At 44.3% G+C, this 19403-nt stretch overlaps 1 protein-coding gene across 1 annotated transcript; it reads left to right on the top strand.

The window, feature by feature from the left end:
• LOC134294731 (neurexin-2-like) lies at window positions 1–11933 on the top strand. The gene is made up of 2 exons (XM_062966368.1): window positions 1–1150; window positions 10514–11933. The coding sequence occupies exons 1-2, from the start codon at window positions 746–748 to the stop codon at window positions 10580–10582; spliced, it is 474 nt and encodes a 157-aa protein (XP_062822438.1). The 5' UTR covers window positions 1–745; the 3' UTR covers window positions 10583–11933.
• The last annotated feature ends 7470 nt before the right edge of the window (window positions 11934–19403 follow it).

The following is a 19403-nucleotide window of genomic DNA, read 5'->3' as shown; positions in this document are numbered from 1 at the left end:
AAATGAGGTGTCTCGGCTTATATTTGGGTCGGCTTATACTCAAGTATATACAGTAATTTTATTGGTACAGTAGAGTCTCACTTATCCAAGCTAAACGGGCCAGCAGAAGCTTGGATAAGTGAATATCTTGGATAATATGGAGGGATTAAGGAAAAGCCTATTAAACATCAAATTAGGTTATGATTTTACAAATTAAGCACCAAAACATCATGTTATACAACAAATTTGACAGAAAAAGTAGTTCAATACACAGTAATATTATGTTGTAATTACTGTATTTACGAATTTCGCACCAAAATATCACGATATATTGAAAATATTGACTACAAAAATGGCTTGGGTTATCCAGAAGCTTGGATAAGCGAGGCTTGGATAAGTGAGACTCTACTGTATCTATTTTTATTTCTGAAATTTCCTACCCTCGGCTTATACTGGAGTCAATGTTTTCCCAGTTTTTTTGTGGTAAAATGAGGTGTCTCGGCTTATATTCAGGTCGGCTTATACTCAAGTATATACGGTATATATAGATATTTTTTCTTCTTCTCTCCCTATCCTTTCTCAAATCATCACCTCATGACACTTGCCATATAAAGAGATATTCCCTTTTCTTTTCTTTTCTCTCTCTCCTTTTTTATTATTGTATTTCATGTTTGTATCTATGCCTATCACAATTTTTAAAAACTACCAATAAAAATTTAAAAAATAAAAAATAATAATCTTGACCATATTGACCACACCATGTTGCATGCCCAAGGTGAAGGACACTTTGGGTGTCTTTGATGCTCACCATGCTCTTCGTTCTGTCACCCATCCCTCACCTTTCCTGGCTCTTTGTCTCTCCTTTGCAGGGAAAGAAGAGTTTGTGGCGACGTTCAAGGGGAACGAATTCTTCTGCTACGACCTGTCCCACAACCCCATCCAAAGCAGCACCGACGAAATCACCCTCTCCTTCCGCACCTTGCAGCGCAACGGCTTGATGCTCCACACGGGCAAGTCGGCCGACTATGTCAACCTCTCGCTGAAGAGCGGCGCCGTCTGGCTGGTCATCAACTTGGGCTCGGGGGCCTTCGAGGCGCTGGTGGAACCCGTCAATGGCAAGTTTAATGATAACAACTGGCACGACATCCGTGTGACCAGAAACCTGCGCCAGGTGAGTGGTGGGCGCCAAGCACGCGGCTTCTCGCTTGTGGGTTGCGGGTGGAAATAGGAAGATAGGGCTGGACTGTGGGGCACAAACAACGCATATGGTTATTTGAGTTTCTTCATCCGTATCTGTATCCTTCCCGTTCCAGACACCATCGAGAGGAAGGCTTTTATTTATTTGTTTACAGTATTTATATCCCGCCCTTCTCTCAGGGTGGATCACAGAACATACACATGTGGCAAACATTAAATGCTGTTTAGACAATTGTATCTAGATAGAGGTATAGATATATAGATATAGATATAGGCTTTCCCATCTTCGGCATCTTTGAGGCTTATGCTCAGTTCCGGCCACAAGGGGCACTGTCGCTCCATCTCCCTGCGCCAAAAAGCTTTGTTTGTGAGCTTCCTTCTTGATCAAATTGCCTGTATTTTTCTGGCATTTCCTTATAGGTGTCTTAAAATACCTCCCCACTTTAAAGTGATACCTTTTTATCTGGGCTAAAGAGCAGGAGCTCACCCTGACCCAGGCTTCGAACTGTCAGCCTTTCGATTGACAAGATTTACTACAAATGGTGGTTTAACCCTGGCCCTAAAAACAAAGGACCAACATAATGGTTTCTGACTTTGGGTCCCCAGATATTGCTTGTCTACACCATCCGGTTAAAGCAAAGAAAATTCATATTCCCTTTCACTACCTAACCCTACCAATGCCCATTCTTTTTAGCACAGCCTTCTTAAACCTAGAGACCTCCGGGCGCATCAAACTATACCTCCCATCACCCTATGGGGTGACTATGAATTATGAGAAACGTAGGCTCATATACATGAAGTCCACCAGGTTGGAAGAAAATTGTTTCAGCAGGTTGGACTTTCCAGAAATATTCATTGGGGTCTCTATGAGTTCATCCGCACTATCAAATGAATGCAGTTTGACATCACTTTAAGTGTTATGGCTCAATGCTATGGCTCAGTTGGAGTTTGGCAGCACTATTTGGCAGAGAAGACCTTATAAAACTATAACTCCAATATTCCATAGTGGATAAAGGTAAAGGTTTTCCCCTGATGTGAAGTCCAGTTGTGTCTGACTCTGGGGCTTGATGCTCATCTCCATTTCTAAGCCAAAAAACCAGCGTTGTCCATAGACACCTCCAAGGTCATGTAGCCACTGGCATGACTGCATGGAGCAGCACTACCTTCCCGCCTGAGCAGTACCTATTGATCTACTCACACCCTGTGGGTTGGTGCTCATCTCCATTTCTAAGCCGAAGAGCCGGCGTTGTCCGTAGACACCTCCAAAGTCACGTGGTCACTGCATGGAGCACCATTACCTTCCTACCGGAGCAGTACCTATTGATCTACTCACACTCTGTGGGTTGGTGCTCATCTCCATTTCTAAGCCGAAGAGTCGGCATTGTCCGTAGACACCTCCAAAGTCATGTGGTCACTGCATGGAGCACCATTACCTTCCTACCGGAGCAGTACCTATTGATCTACTCACACTCTGTGGGTTGGTGCTCATCTCCATTTCTAAGCCGAAGAGTCGGCATTGTCCGTAGACACCTCCAAAGTCATGTGGTCACTGCATGGAGCACCATTACCTTCCCGCCTGAGCAGTACCTATTGATCTACTCACACTCTGGGGGTTGGTGCTCATCTCCATTTCTAAGCCAAAATGCCGGCGTTGTCTGTAGACACCTCCAAAGTCACGTGGTCACTGCATGGAGCACCATTACCTTCCTACCAGAGCAGTACCTATTGATCTACTCACACTCTGGGGGTTGGTGCTCATCTCCATTTCTAAGCCGAAGAGTCGGCGTTGTCTGTAGACACCTCCAAAGTCATGTGGTCACTGCATGGAGCACCATTACCTTCCTACCGGAGCAGTACCTATTGATCTACTCACACTCTGGGGGTTGGTGCTCATCTCCATTTCTAAGCCGAAGAGCTGGCGTTGTCCATAGACACCTCCAAGGTCATGTGGCGACTGACATAACTGCATGGAGCATTGTTACCATCCCACCAGAGCGGTACCTATTGATGTACTCACATTTGCACGTTTTTGAACTGCTAGGTTGGCAGAAGCCGGAGCTAACAGCAGGTGCTCACTCTGATCCCCGGATTCAAACTTGTGACCTTTTGATCCGCAAGTTCAGCAGCTCAGCGCTTTAACACCTCAATATTCTAAAGCTATAACAAAGTGATGTCAAGCTGCTTTTAATTCTACAGTGTAGATGCACCCTGTGACTCGCACAACTGGGTAATTTTGCACCTGCACAGCGCAACCCATTTGTGGGAGTTCACGGCTCCAAGAACTACAGTTCCGGATCCGCAGCCTGCCTTCTCCCACTTCCTCTCCATGCCGCATGGCTGCCGTTCAACTGGGCTGCCCTCCCTTTGAGCCCCTTCCCGGCTTTGCAGCCAGACTCTTTCTGACGGAACGGAGCCGCGTTGGGGCTTTCTCCACGCATGTGCCTTCCACTGCTGCAGCGTTGTCTTCATTCAAGCTGGCAGCTCGCAGCCAAGTGGCTTTTTATATTTATATGGGTCCCGATGTGATGCTCATTATGGCAAAGCGCTGGCGTCAAGGTGACATAGAGGAGTGCTTCTCTTATGTGCTGCCTCCCAGTGCATCCCAGAGCTTTCCTTTCCTATATTTTCCCCTTTGGGCCACACAGAAACAATCTCCCCTTCTCTAAGGAATTTACGAGGGTTGAATGAAAAGTAATGCCTCCACCTTCGTTAACTCCTCAACAGATGGCAGTACTGGTCTGCGGCAGGTCCTGGCTTTTTCAGTAGACTCTCCTCTACAGTTAGTTCCATTTGGTGGGAAGCCTTAGCATTGAACGGTTGTGTTGTTAAAGCGCAAAGTATGGAACCCTGTGCAGACGGGGAAGCCTTAGCATTGGACCGTTCAATGCTAAGGTTTCCCCGTCTGCGCAGGGTTCCATACTTGGCACTTTAACAACACAACCGTTCAATGCTAAGGCTTCCCCGTCTGCGCAGGGTTCCATACTTGGCACTTTAACAACACAACCGTTCAATGCTAAGGCTTCCCCGTCTGCGCAGGGTTCCATACTTTGCACTTTAACAACACAACCGTTCAATGCTAAGGCTTCCCTGTCTGCGCAGGGTTCCATACTTTGCACCTTAACAACACAACCGTTCAATGCTAAGGCTTCCCCGTCTGCGCAGGGTTCCATACTTGGCACTTTAACAACACAACCGTTCAATGCTAAGGCTTCCCTATCTGCGCAGGGTTCCATACTTCGCACTTTAACAACACAACCGTTCAATGCTAAGGCTTCCCTGTCTGCGCAGGGTTCCATACTTTGCACCTTAACAACACAACCGTTCAATGCTAAGGCTTCCCCGTCTGCGCAGGGTTCCATACTTGGCACTTTAACAACACAACCGTTCAATGCTAAGGCTTCCCTATCTGCGCAGGGTTCCATACTTGGCACTTTAACAACACAACCGTTCAATGCTAAGGTTTCCCCGTCTGCGCAGGGTTCCATACTTCGCACTTTAACAACACAACCGTTCAATGCTCAGGCTTCCCCGTCTGCGCAGGGTTCCATACTTTGCACTTTAACAACACAACCGTTCAATGCTAAGGCTTCCCTGTCTGCGCAGGGTTCCATACTTCACACTTCAACAACACAACCGTTCAATGCTAAGGCTTCCCTGTCTGCGCAGGGTTCCATACTTTGCACCTTAACAACACAACCGTTCAATGCTAAGTCTTCCCCGTCTGCGCAGGGTTCCATACTTGGCACTTTAACAACACAACCGTTCAATGCTAAGGCTTCCCCGTCTGCGCAGGGTTCCATACTTGGCACTTTAACAACACAACTGTTCAATGCTAAGGCTTCCCACCAAACGGAACTGTAGAGGAGAGTCTACTGAACAAGCCAGGACCTGCCGCAGACCAGTTACAAAGGTGGAGGCATTACCTTTCATTCCAATCTCGTAGGTAATAACCTGCACCTTAAATTGGGGCCGGAAAATGACCAGTAGTCAAGTATTTCCATCCCTTTCTATATCCGCAGATCTCAGAGCAGTGCAAACTCTGCACCCGAGGAGAGGCGTGAGGATTCATTTAGCCTTCCTGTTTAATGGATGGTTTAAAACAAGAGCTAAGCTGTTTTGCCTGACTTCCATCCTCCTCCTTTTGCTTCTAAATCCCTTCCTCTGCTTGGTGTCTGGACACTAGGGCTACCCCGTGCCCTTCTTGGGCGTCATTCACTTGACAGGATGTTATTTTGACGGTTGAATTTTCAGCGCTTGCAATGAATTGAAGGGTGTATTACACACAGAGGGCTGTGCTTGGGTTGGAAGGGCTGGTGTGGGTGGGGAAGGTGGTAGGGAAGAGTCTTGTTCTGTGAATCCTAAAGGCAAGTTATAAGGAGGAGGCCCCCATACACCCCCTTTTCACCCTTCAGCATTGAAGGCAGGTTGGCAGCCAAACCATGGATTTCAAAAGGGCTGAAAACAAGAGAATCGAGGCAAGAAAAATGGCATGTAAGTGTGTGACCATAGGCGTTCTCACACTTATGCAGTGCATAGTTATAACACTGTGATACTCCTTCAATCCCAATCCATAATAATAATAATAATAATAATAATAATAATAATAATAATAATAATAATAATGTTTTCGAACTGCTAGGTTGACAGGAGATAGATTAGCAAAATCTTTATTTATTTACAGTACAGTAGAGTCTCACTTATCCAACACTCACTAATCCAACATTCTGGATTATCCAACGCATTTTTGTAGTCAATGTTTTCAATACATCTTGATATTTTGGTGCTAAATTCGTAAATACAGTAATTACTACATAGCATTACTGCATATTGAACTACTTTTTCTCTCAAATTTGTTGTATAACATGATGTTTTGGTGCTTAATTTGTAAAATCATAAACTAATTTGATGTTTAATAGGCGTTTCCTTAATCCCTTCTTATTATCCAACATATTCACTTATCCAACATTCTGCCGGCCCGTTTATGTTGGATAAGTGAGACTCTACTGTATTTTTATTCCACCCTTCTTTCTCACCCCGAAAAGATCCACTCCGACTTAGACACCAGCATTATGGTAGCTCCAATAATGCATCTAAGGCACCTGTCTGTCCTAGTTTGATGGATTTGTTTCAGTGTGTTCAGTCTGATGACATGGTCAAGTTCCTTAGAGCTGTGAGGGCTACCACGTGCGCTCTGGATCACAATGGGCGGATCACAATGTACACATACATGGCAAACATTCAATGCCATATGAACATAGAGACAGAGACAAAGACAGACACAGAGGCAATTTAACCTTCTCCAGCTTCCAGCTTCCTGAGGGTATGCTCGATTCCGGCCACAGGGGGAGCAGCTGCTTTATTATCCACTGTGATGCCGAGTCCTTGGATACTTCCTCAAATGCTGCTGGATGATTTTTATGGTGTTGTAAATTAGTTAAATTAACCTCCCCACATAAGCGGTACCTAAATTTCCTACTTGATAAATGCAACTATCTTTCAGGTTGCTTAGGTCAACAACGAGCAGGGCTATTTTTTTTTTAATTGTCGGGTGCTCACTCTGACACGGCTGTCCTCGAACTCATAGTGATTTATTGCAGCTGGCTGTTAACCAGCCTGCGCCGCAGCCCGGCAGACAGGGTTGGGGCCAGTCTAATTTCCCTAGGGAGGGATTCTAGAGCCGAGAGGTCACCACAAAGAAGGCCCCCTCTCTCGTTCCAACAAGCCGAGCCTGTGATAGTGGTGGGAACGAGAGTAGAGCATCCCCAGAAGAATATGTGTGTGCAAGTCTCCAAAATCCTTCCTGGAAGAGCTTCTGAGAGGATTTGGGACCATGAAGCCTTCCAGAGTTTGCTGGACAGCTGGCTCCCATCAGCCTAGCCAGCAAGTACTCAAAAGGAGTCCTGGCACAGGAGGCAATCAGACAGAAAATCTAATCTCGTGAGACTCCAAAAGCAAAGTTTATTTTCACCATAGCTATGAGAACGCAAACAGCCGTGTACACACAAAAGGTTTGTACAGTAGAGTCTCACTTATCCAAGCTAAACGAGCCGGCAGAACCTTGGATAAGCAAATATCTTGGATAATAAGGAAGGATTAAGGAAAAGCCTATTAAACATCAAACTAGGTTATGATTTGACAAATTAAGCACCAAAACACCATGTTTTACAACAAATTTGACAGAAAAAGTAGTTCAATACGCAGTAATGTTATGTTGTAATTGCTGTATTTAGGAATTTAGCACCAAAATATGATATATTGAAAACATTGACTACAAAAATGCCTTGGATAATCCAGGAGCTTGGATAAGCGAGGCTTGGATAAGTGAGACTCTACTGTACTTGCAAATGGCTGCTGTGAAGCATGGCACAGGAAACAAAGAATATATATCTTGGCTTATCAAAACTTGACCAGTTACTGAGGGTCTTCCTCGCCTCCACACCTCTTTGGCACATTTAGATTATCTCCTAGGCCCCCATTGCTTTGATGGGATGTGGAGAGTTCAGCTGTTATGAGTGCTGGGCTTTCACATCCTGACAGTGGTGCCTGTGATCTCACTTCTTTACTCTGTCCTTGGAACTTTCTGGAGAGAGGCACCAGCTCAAAGAGAAAGGGAGGGGCACAGGTCCTTTGTTACTTTATTTATTTATTTATTTATTTGCAGTATTTACATTCTACCCTTCTCACCCCGAAGGGGATTCAGGGCTAACATTCAATGTCTATATACACATAGAACCGAGACAGAGACAGACGCAGAGGCAATTTAACCTTCTCCTGAGGGGATGTTCGATTCTGGCCACAGAGGGGAGCAGCTAATAATAATAATAATAATAATAACAACAACAACAACAACTTTATTTTTATACCCCGCCCCTTCTCCCCGAAGGGACTCGGGGCGGCTTACATGGGGCCTGGCCCGATAAAACAAACAAATAACAGTAACAAAGCAATAAAACAATTATCCCAGTAAAAAACATCAACATCAATAAAAACAATCATTAAAATCAACAAGCAGGATACAGTATTAAAAACAGGAGACTAAGTCGTAGATCCCAGGCAAAGTGCAGAAATTTCACAGTTGAATGGACAATAAAGTGCGGTATAAAATGGCAAGTCAACAACAATGGGACTATTATGGAATGGACAGATAGATCAATCCAGCAACAATTAAACATCGAAGGCCTTTTGGAAGAGCCAGGTTTTTAAGCTCTTCTGGAAGGAGAGGAGCAGCTGCTTCATCATCCACTGTGACCGCACTTCCTCATTCCAACGTCGTAAATTAGTTAAATTTGCCTCCCCACTTTATAAGTGGTACCTTATTTCCTACTTGATAGATGCAACTATCTTTCGAGTTGCTAGGTCATTATTTTTTAATTGACGGGTGCTCAACCCACCATGGGCTAGCCTTGAACTCATGACCTCTTGGTCAGAGTGATTTATTGCAGCAGGCTGCTCACCAGCCTGTGCCACAGCCCGGCCCCATTTAGCTTACATTGTCTCTATAAGAGTTAATATGATATATTTATTTATTATTTATTTACAGTATTTATAGAGACAGACACAGAGGCAATTTAACCTTCTCCTGAGGGGATGTTCGATTCTGGCCACAGGGAGCAGCAGCTGCTTCATCATCCACTGTGGCCGCACTTCCTCATTCCAACGTCGTAAATTAGTTAAATTCGCCTCCCAACTTTATAAGTGGTACCTTATTTCCTACTTGATAGATGCAACTATCTTTCGAGTTGTTAGGTCATTATTTTTTAATTGACGGGTGCTCAACCCACCATGGGCTGGCCTCGAACTCATGACCTCTTGGTCAGAGTGATTTATTGCAGCAGGCTGCTCACCAGCCTGCGCCACAGCCCGGCCCCGTTTAGCTTACATTGTCTCTATAAGAGTTAATATGATATATTTATTTATTATTATTTATTTACAGTATTTATATTCCGCCCTTTTCACCCCGAAGGGGACTCAGGGCGGATTACAATGGCAAAATGAGGAAGAACATCCACCAATGGACGGTGAAGCAACAGCTCCCCCTGTGGCCAGAATCGTGAAGCTGGAAAGATGTTAAAAATGCCTCTGTGTCTGTCTAAAAAACTGAATGTTGTTTGTCTGTTGGCATTGAATGTTTGCCATATATGTGTTCATTGTAATCCGCCCTGAGTCCCCTTCGGGGTGAGAAAGAAGGGTGGAATATAAATACTGTAAATAAATAAATAAATAAACATTCAATGCCAACAGACAAACAACATATATAGACAGACACAGAGGCATTTAACATTTTTTTCCAGCTTCACGATTCCGGCCACAGGGGGAGCTGTAGATGCGAAAGTATACTATTTTCTATCCCTTCCCTGGTCGTAGATGGTTTTGCAGTGCCACATGTCTGGAGGGCTACACGTTTCTCCTCCGCCGTGCCATTGGGTTTCACAGAACGGACGTTTCCTTCTCGTGGTTCTCTCGCTGGTCCCTGCTCTTTCTGCTGAACCCCTTGACAGATTTCTTCCGTCCTTCCCCCCACTTTTAGCGTCACCTTGGCATTGGTTAATCCCTGGGGAAGGAAGACTGGGGGAAGTTGTCCCCGTCCTCGTCCCCACGGCGTCTCTGGCTGCTCTCTCTCTCTTTCTCTCTTTCTCCAAGCCACTTGGATACCGCCCTTATCTCCTCGCAGCAGCCACCACTGTGCCCCACACCACGACTGGGACAAACCAACCCCAGCCAGGGCCCCCCCCCGCCCCCCTCCTCCCCTTTCCCTTCTCTAAAACTGGCCGCCTTGGATTTACTAATACTGCTAACATGGGCCTTGCTTTGTCCCTCCATCCTCCCACCCCGCTCACCCTCACCCTCCCACCCCGAACCCCCCGAACCACCTTGTTAAGAGATTGCGTTGGCAACTTTTGTCGTTGTGTGTTACTAACACGCTTCTGGGTCGGACGAGGGGCAGGGCTCGCGGGGAAGACTCGACTCCTCAGCCGGTGGAACCAAAACTAACCTTTTGTGCCATTCACGGAATGTCGGTCGTTCCTTTCTTTTCGTTCTCCAGTCTTTTCCATTTTTGTTCCGTTCTTTCCTTACTAACCAAGATGTAGAAAGTTGGGATGTTTGGGGGGGGTGTCGTATTTGGGGTGGCGTTCTCTGGGAAGGGCGGGATCGTGTGGTTTAGTGTCTCTCGTTTTGCTGGTCATGAGAACTGGGGAAAATTATTTTTCCTCTTTTTTTTATTATCTCCCTTGACTTTTCATGGTTGGTCATTTTTTTCCCCCTCCCCGTTTTATCCCCTCCCCTCTCGATTTTTGTTTTTTTTCCGTTTGTTTCGATTATTTTTTTATGCATACAGCACGCAGGAATTGGACACGCTATGGTAAACAAACTGCATTACCTGGTAGATATCAGTCTAATTGTCTAATCATTTCGTTTGCCGTGGGTTTTACCTCTTCCCTTTCCCTCCTCAGTTTTTTTTAAAAATAATCAATAATTGGGCTTTTTAAAATTACTGCCTTTGAGGGAGTCGGATTAAAACACACTGCTGCACCCTAACCCTAACCCAAGCCACAAATGCAAAGATAATAATGAACTAGTGAAATAGAGCTACATATACTGTATAAGCCAACTCTAATATAAGCCGAGGCACCTAATTTTACCACAAGAAAACTGGGAAAACATTGACTCCAGTATAAGCCGAGATACCAATAAAATTACTGTATATACTCGAGTATAAGCCAACCCGAATATAAGCCGAGGCACCTAATTTTACCACAAGAAAACTGGGAAAACATTGTCTCGAGTATAAGCCGAGATACCAATAAAATTACTGTATATACTCAAGTATAAGCTGACCCGAATATAAGCCGAGGCACCTAATTTTACCACAAGAAAACTGGGAAAATGTTGACTCCAGTATAAGCCGAGATACCAATAAAATTACCGTATATACTTGAGTATAAGCCAACCCAAATTTAGGCCAAGGCACCTAATTTTACCACAAGAAAACTGGGAAAACATTGACTCCAGTATAAACCGAGATACCAATAAAATTACCGTATATACTTGAGTATAAGCCAACCCAAATTTAGGCCGAGGCACCTAATTTTACCACAAGAAAACTGGGAAAACATTGACTCCAGTATAAACCGAGATACCAATAAAATTACCGTATATACTCGAGTATAAGCTGACCCGAATATAAGCCGAGGCACCGAATTTTACCACAAAAAGCCTGGGAAAACATTGACTCCAGTATAAGTCGAGAGCGGTACATTTCAGAAATAAAAATAGATACTGATAAAATTACATTAATTGAGGTATCGGTAGGTTAAATGTTTTTGAATATTTACATAAAACTCTAATTTAAGATAAGACTTTCCGACTCTTGATTAAATCATTATTCTCATCTTCCAAGCCACTGTGGACTATTGGGCTTGGATTTGGATTTATTTATTTATAGTATTTATATTCTGCCCTTCTCACCCCGAAGAGGACTCAGGGCGGATCACATTGTACACATATAAGGCAAACATTCAATGCCATATAAACATAGAACAGAGACAGAGACAGACACAGAGGCAATTTAAACCTTCTCCAGCTTCCTGAGGGTATGCTTGATTCCGGCCACAGGGGGAGCAGCTGCTTCATCATCGAACGGCAGCTGGGTGATTTTTATGGTGTCATAAATTAGCCTCCCCACATATAAGTGGTACCTAAATTTCCTATTTGATAGCTGCAACTATCTTTCGGGTTGCTTAGGTCAACAACGAGCAGGGGCTATTTTTTATTTTAATTGTCAAGTGCCACCCCGACATGGGCTGGCCTTGAACTCATGACCTCTTGGTCAGAGTGATTTATTGCAGCTGGCTGCTAACCAGCTTGCGCCACAGCCCAGCCTGGGTTCTATCGCTCCATCCTCCAGGCCGAAGAGCACTGTTCGTTTAATGTCTCCTCCCTGCCTCGGAGCGAGAAACAAAAAAGATGGACGTCGTTCCAGGAACATACAAGAGAGTTACAAGTCGGAGACAACCATCTCTTGAACTGGCGTCACATTTCATGCTTGTGGCAGGGTGATTGCACAATGGAAATACATTTTCCGAAAGTACCCAACAGCCCTCATTGGACCCAAACCCAGCTCTGACTGATAGGACAAACAATAGATGATGTTGGGCTATTACTCCCATAATCCCCATCCATCTTCCATGTAGTCTGAAAGGTGAGCCTCACACTCAGGTGGCAGATTTTCTATTTACTGCTTAGGAGGTGCAAAGGCATATGTGGGCTTTGCTACTTCAGATTCCAAAATAATACCTAGATATTCTGCAATGCAGCTGGGTACCATTTGCTGACAGTGTTTGGCATGGGTCAGCCCCACAATAACCAGTAGCAGGCCAGCAAAAAATTGAGGGCCATCAGCATAGGTGATGCAACACATATAAAATAAATGATATAATTTCACAAGGTCGTGTAACAATATCCATGGGCACGCTTGGGACATGTTGGGCCTTCCAGATGGTTTGGACTGCACCTCCCATAATCCATAGAGGACTATGATGATCACACCTTCTGGGTGCTGAAGTTGAAAACTTACTTACTTACTTAGGCGATCCTTTGTTGTCCAAGTATGATGGCCTTCCAAGTTTAGTGTCTTGGATGTGGATACGTAGCCCTGTTCTTGACCTGCATGTTCTTCCAAAGTGAGGGCATTGGTTTCCAGGTGGAAGGTGGTCCCGGTCAGGGTTGGATTGACACGCCATCCACTTGGTACGTTTCTCCCTATGCCGTCACACCCAGGCACCTTTTAGAGCTTTAAGATGTGCTTCTTTCTTTGCCCGGGTGAACTGCGGGGGCCTTACTTTGAAGCTCAGGAATCCCAGTAACCAGTCACTTCAAGTTGAACAATCAAACAAGATTTTATTTTCTCAAAGTCCTTGGCAGACTTGGCACAAATTGTTGAGGTTACAAATACAAATAGTCAGCTTATAAAGCCTTGCAGATGTTCCTTTCTTGCCTTTCCCCTTAGTTGCTGGGTTAACTTCCTCCAAAGGCGAAGAGATCCTGAGATCCTCTCTACCCTAGCCCTGAGCTGCTATATCAAAGGAGCAGGTCGTTCACTATCTAAGCTCAAAGCTAGCTTGGAGACGAAGTAATTAGAGCTTCTTCCAATGGCAAAGAAATCCTGGGATATTCTTTGCCCCAGTGCTGAGTTGCTATCTTGAAAAGAGCAGGTCTTCCCCTATCTGAACTCAGCACCAGTTTTAGAGGCAAGAGGTCAGTCCTTACGATGGCTTGTCTGAGCTGGCCTACCTTGACCACAAGCACATCTGAGTTCCTTTCTCTTCAGTAAAAAGACAGAAAAGGCTTCTCAAAATGGAGATTTCATCCCCAGGAAAAGGGGAGGTCTCAAGAACAAAAGGATACTTTTGCAAGCTGAAAGCAGCAAAGGCCTGCAGGCTGGTTGCAAACCTCTGTTAATAATTAACTATCAGGGTGCTATTTCCTACAACTATGGAACAATGCAAATCAAACTCCTGGGAGACGGAACACTCCCTTTCATCCTCCATTCATGCCCCTTTAAATTCCGCATCACTGCTGGCCACAGCTGACCTCCAATTAGAGTACTCAAGGGCCAGAGCTTCCCAGTTCTCAGTGTCTATGCCACAGTTCTTAAGGTTCACTTTAAGCCCACCTTTCAATTTCTTTTCCTGTCTATCAACATTCTGTTTTCCATTCTTGAGTTGGGAGTAGAGTAGCTGCTTTGGGAGACAGTGATCAGGCATTCAGACAACGTGGCCAGTCCAGCGAAGTTGATGCCGTTGGAGCATCGCTTCAATTCTTGCGGTCTTTGCTTCTTCCAGCACCCTGATATTTGTCTACCTCTCTTCCCAAGAGATCTGTAGGATTTTTCAAGGATTTGAAAACATCTACAGGTGTGCAGGTTCCCCAGAAATTAGCAATCGAAATAAAAGATTCCGGTTACTGCTTCATCCCAAAATGAGACTCTTATTTTAATTGCATGAGACGCAGACACAATTCAAGCAGACAGAGAATGTTCCTCATGGCAGACCCCTCCTCCAAACCGACATGGTTTAATTTGCTCAAGATTAAATGCCTGCCTCCAGCCTTGTAATTTTTGCAATGTTTTCTAAATTTTCCCTGAAGTCTCACATGTAAAAGTAAAGGTTTCCCCTGACATTAAGTCTAGCTGTGTCCGACTCTGGGATGTAGTGCTCATCTCCATTTCTAAGCTGAAGAGCCGGCGTTTTTCATAGACGCCTCCAAGATCATGTGGCCAGCATGACTTCATGGAGCGCTGTTACTTTCCTGCCAAAGCGGTACCTATTGATCTACTCACATTTGCATGTTTTCAAACAGCTAGCTTAGTCCTGACATTAAGTCCAGTCGTGTCCGACTCTGGGATGTGGTGCTCATCTCCATTTCTAAGCCAAAGAACCGGCGTTGTCCGTAGATGCCTCCAAGATCATGTGGCCAGCATGACTTCATGGAGCGCTGTTACTTTCCCGCTGAAGTGGTACCTATTAATCTACTCACATTTGCATGTTTTCAAACAGCTAGCTTAGTCTTGACATTAAGTCTAGTCGTGTCTGACTGGGATGTGGTGCTCATCTCCATTTCTAAGCCAAAGTACAGGCATTGTCCGTAGACACCTCCAAGGTCATGTGGCCAGCATGACTGCATGGAACGCTGTTACTTTCCTACCAAAGTGGTACCTATTGATCTACTCACATTTGCATGTTTTCAAAATGCTAGCTTAGCGGAAGCTGGGGCTAACAATGGAAGTTAAAAGATTTAGGGTTATGCTGTAGATCAGGGGTCCCCAAACTAAGGCCCAGGGACCGGATGCCGCCCTCCGAGGTCATTTACCTGGCCCCCGCCCTCAGTTTTATAATATAATATATTGTATATACATATAATATTGATAATAATATTATAATGTAATACAATATAACACTAATAATACCATAAAATAATATTAATTATATATTCTATATTACATATAATATTACTAATAATATTACAGTATAGTGGTATAGTTCAGTATAGTAATATATAATGCTAATATTGTGCTATGCTAATAATGTAATATATTGTATGTACATATAATTTGCAAGCCACTCTTGAGTCCCCTTTGGGGTGAGAAGGGTGTGATACAAATGTAGTAAATAAATGCAGTAAATAATAAATAAATAAATTTTAGACTTAGGCTTGCCCAAAGTCTGAAATGACTTGAAGTCACACAACAACAACAACAACAACAATCCTAATTAACTTGACTATCGGAATTTGTATTTTTTTTCCCAAATGATAATCCGGCCCCTCAACAGTCTGAAGGATTGTGGACTGGCCCTTGGCTTAAAAAGTTTGAGGACCCCTGCTGTAGATCATCAAAATGCTTATAAAGTATTGACTCTCTGGAGTGATTTCTAATTTTACTCTTATGTTCAATGATCGGCAAGTTTGACCAACATATTACATTCACAAATAATCAACAATGGAAGCTCAACCTGTCCCACGGATTCGAACCGCCGACCTTCCAGTCAGCAAGTTCTGCAGCTTAGCGGTTTAACCCGCTGCATTTAACCCCTCACATGTACAGGCAGTCAAAAATATATTCTTTTTGGGTTTTTTTTCAAAATTGATAAAAGACAAACAATATTTTATTTTATGATTTCGATTTCCCCCTTTCCCTCTCCCACCCCGAATCCCACTCCCCCAAAAAATCCATGGAAAACACCATCTCATGAAGCAACTTCTGTGCGCTGTTACACCTGCGCTGTGACCCCAGCTGCCCCCCAGGGAAGAACGGCAACTGGCAGCCAGCTGGGGTACTTACTGGGAGGAGGGGAGAGATCTCCAATGGAAGAAATGGGGAGAGTGGACTCAAGGGCAATTCTCCAAAGACGGCAGCGCAGGCCTTAAAGGGGACGGGATGAAAGAAACACCTCTAATACTGGAATTTCCTACCAAGGTGTTTCGGTTTGTCCTTGGACTCCCTTTTGTGGTGAAGGGCTGTCTTCTCCGCCCTTGGGGAGGCTTATGGGGGTCCGACACTGGCTGCCCCGTATCCTGTTCCACTCCCCTGGGGTCCTGCTGCCGGCCAGTCATCTTCGCATGGCATGCTGATCTATTGTTTCGGGCATGTTGCTTCTGTGTCCTGCTTTGTTTCATTTGGAGAGCAATTTTTTTTTTCTGGGGCTGAAACTAACACTCTATGTTGTACATTGTTCCGTCCCTCCCGCCCTCCACATGCCACCCCTTCCTTCCCCTTACCCTTCTCTTCCTCCCCCCACCCCGAATCTTCCGACCCCTCCCCACCTCTCTCCACCATGCATGGCCACATGGACTTCACGACTTCTCAACACTTTGCCTTTTCAAAGGGGAGCAACCAGCGCAGGGAGCTTCAAATGGGACTCTTGGGGAGAGAAAAAGAGTGGCTTTTGGAAGTGCTTGAATGAGAATGCACAAGTATGGTGTGTGTATGGGTGTGTGAGTACCAAGCTTGGAAAGCAATCTTCTCAGCCCAATTTGGGTAGGTGAGATTAGAACCATGTCATCAGCATACAATAGAATGGAAATTTTCTTGGATCCTACTGTGGGTGGAAAAAATTCTGGCCCTGAGAGTGCAAGTATTATGTCGTTCAGATATAGATTAAAGAGTGTTGGTGCCAGTAGACATCCTTGTTTTACTCCAGTGTGAAAGGGATCTAATTAAAGATATAAAGCAGTATCAATGGGACTTAATTACAGGGACTGCTTTCTACTTTGCTTTTTGAGGAAATCACCGGTCTTTCCAGGATGTCTTACTTGAAACTTGAGCAAAGGCTTTGGAATAAAAATAATAATATAAGACAAGTCTGTGGTGGGGCTGAGCCATTGTTGAAGGTCTAAGTCAGTGGTTGCCAACCTTTTTTGACCAGGGACCACTCCCCAACATTAGTACCAAAAGCGTTACGAATCAGCGTTTGGTCAAGTTTAGATTCGGTTTGGTTATTTGGCACACTGATTCAGAAAATTGCATTGGATGGACCACATCAGCTCTGGTTTCTGATCCAGAACATATGCCATACGAATCAGCTTTTGGTCAACTTTAGATTCAGTTTGGTTATTTGGCACACTGATTCAGAAAATTGCATGGGATAGACCACATCAGCTCTCGTTTCTGATGCAGAACATATGCCATATGAATCAGCTTTTGGTCAACTTTAGATTCAATTTGGTTATTTGGCATACTGATTCAGAAATTTGCATTGGATAGACCACATCAGCTCTAGTTTCTGATCCAGAACATTTGCCATACGAATCAGCTTTTGGTCAACTTTAGATTCAGTTTGGTTATTTGGCACACTGATTCAGAAAATTGCATTGGATAGACCACATCAGCTCTAGTTTCTGATCCAGAACATATGCCATACAAATCAGCTTTTGGTCAACTTTAGATTCGGTTTGGTTATTTGGCACACTGATTCAGAAAACTGCATGGGATAGACCACATCAGCTCTGGTTTCTGATGCAGAACATATTCCATACAGATCAGCTTTTGGTCAACTTTAGATTCGGTTTGGTTATTTGGCACACTGATTCAGAAAATTGCATTGGATAGACCACATCAGCTCTAGTTTCTAATACAGAACGTATGCCATACGAATTAGCTTTTGGTCAACTTTAGATTCGGTTTGCTTATTTGGCACACTGATTCGGAAAATTGCATGGGATAGACCACATCAGCTCTAGTTTCTGATACAGAACGTATGCCATCCAGTAGTCGCCATATGGAATGGCTCCGCTCAGGGGGAAGGAGGAGGAGGAGAAGCAACAGTCAGGAGGCTTATTGTTGTGCCTTCCTTTTATGTGTCGTCAGCCTCTCCCTTCCCGACATCCCTATTGCGAAACTATAAGACAGTTTCGTGAGATCAGATGCTCTTGTTGCAACGGTGTAGTAACAGTGAGGCAGTGGACCATATTTTAGTTCTTAGGGACCACTGGTGGTCCACGGACCACAGGTTGGGAACCACTGGTCTAGGGGATTGCCCCTGTTTAGTTTTCACTCTCACACCAGATTATGACCAAATTAGAAAAACCATCTTTGAGGAGCCATCCTTGGCTCCTCTCACACCAGACATGACTCGTGGTATGTTCTTAAGTCGCTTCTGACACGATAAAAAAGCAGATGGATGGGAAAAATATGCTGTGAAGGTCCAATTCACCTGAAGGCAGAAAGGTTAAGGTATTATCTGTTTCTGAACCTGAAGGAACCCACCCTGCAGCAGTCTTTAGTAAGAAACATTCCTCCTGTGTCAGAAGCATTTGTGATCAAATACAATCCTCTCGGCTGGAGCTGCAGCAGATCTGTTTCTGAGGAAACAGGTACTCGAAGAACAAGAGAGGAGCCAGATTGATCCATCCAGACTCTTTTTCTGATCCGATCTGCTTTGGACATTTCACACGTCCTACTGAACACACTTTTGAGAATCCCCAGATTTCATGTTCTGATGTGTGTTGGGCTTCCACCACATGTTTCCAACATTTGGATCTTTGCATAGGACAATACAGGGGCTGAATGAAAAGTAATGCCTCCACCTTCGTTACTTGGGTTTGGATGGGAATATTTTAATAAATCAAACACAGAAATAATCCTTAGAATGTGCTCCTTAACTGCCACTATTCACTTTTCCACATAATTACCAGACAATTGGATACATTTCTGCCAACGATGAATGAGTTTTCTGAAGCCGTCACGTCCAACTCTTTGTTTGTCACGCAAGTCAGATGTTCCCACCTCAACATCTTTAAACTTACTCGCCCAACGACTCAGAGTACTCATCAACACAATCACCATAAACTGCTTGCATTCTCTGATGAATCTCCTTTAACAACACAGCACAATCTCCTTTGTGGTGACACCTTCTGATGTCAAGAATTCAGTGACTGCACGTCGCTTAAGTCGCATTGATCGACCATCTGTGGAGGGTTCCATACTTCGCACTTTAACAACACAACCGTTCAATGCTAAGGCTTCCTGCCAAATGTAACTGCTCAGGGTTCCATACTTCACACTTTAACTACACAACCATTCAATGTTAAGGCTTCCTGCCAAATGGAACTGTGCAGGGTTCCATACTTCGCACTTTAACAACACAACCGTTCAATGCTAAGGCTTCCTGCCAAATGGAACTGTGCAGGGTTCCATACTTCGCACTTTAACAACACAACCGTTCAATGCT

Source organism: Anolis carolinensis, unplaced genomic scaffold (assembly GCF_035594765.1).
Source record: "Anolis carolinensis isolate JA03-04 unplaced genomic scaffold, rAnoCar3.1.pri scaffold_19, whole genome shotgun sequence".
NCBI lineage: Eukaryota > Metazoa > Chordata > Lepidosauria > Squamata > Dactyloidae > Anolis > Anolis carolinensis.
This window is presented reverse-complemented; position numbering and strand designations above follow the sequence as displayed.

Coding starts and splice junctions, on each gene's coding strand:
- LOC134294731 (XM_062966368.1), top strand. CDS start 746: ATGCCCAAGGTGAAGGACACTTTGGGTGTCTTTGATGCTCACCATGCT. Junction 1,151..10,513: donor TGACCAGAAACCTGCGCCAG/GTGAGTGGTGGG, acceptor TTATGCATACAG/CACGCAGGAATTGGACACGC.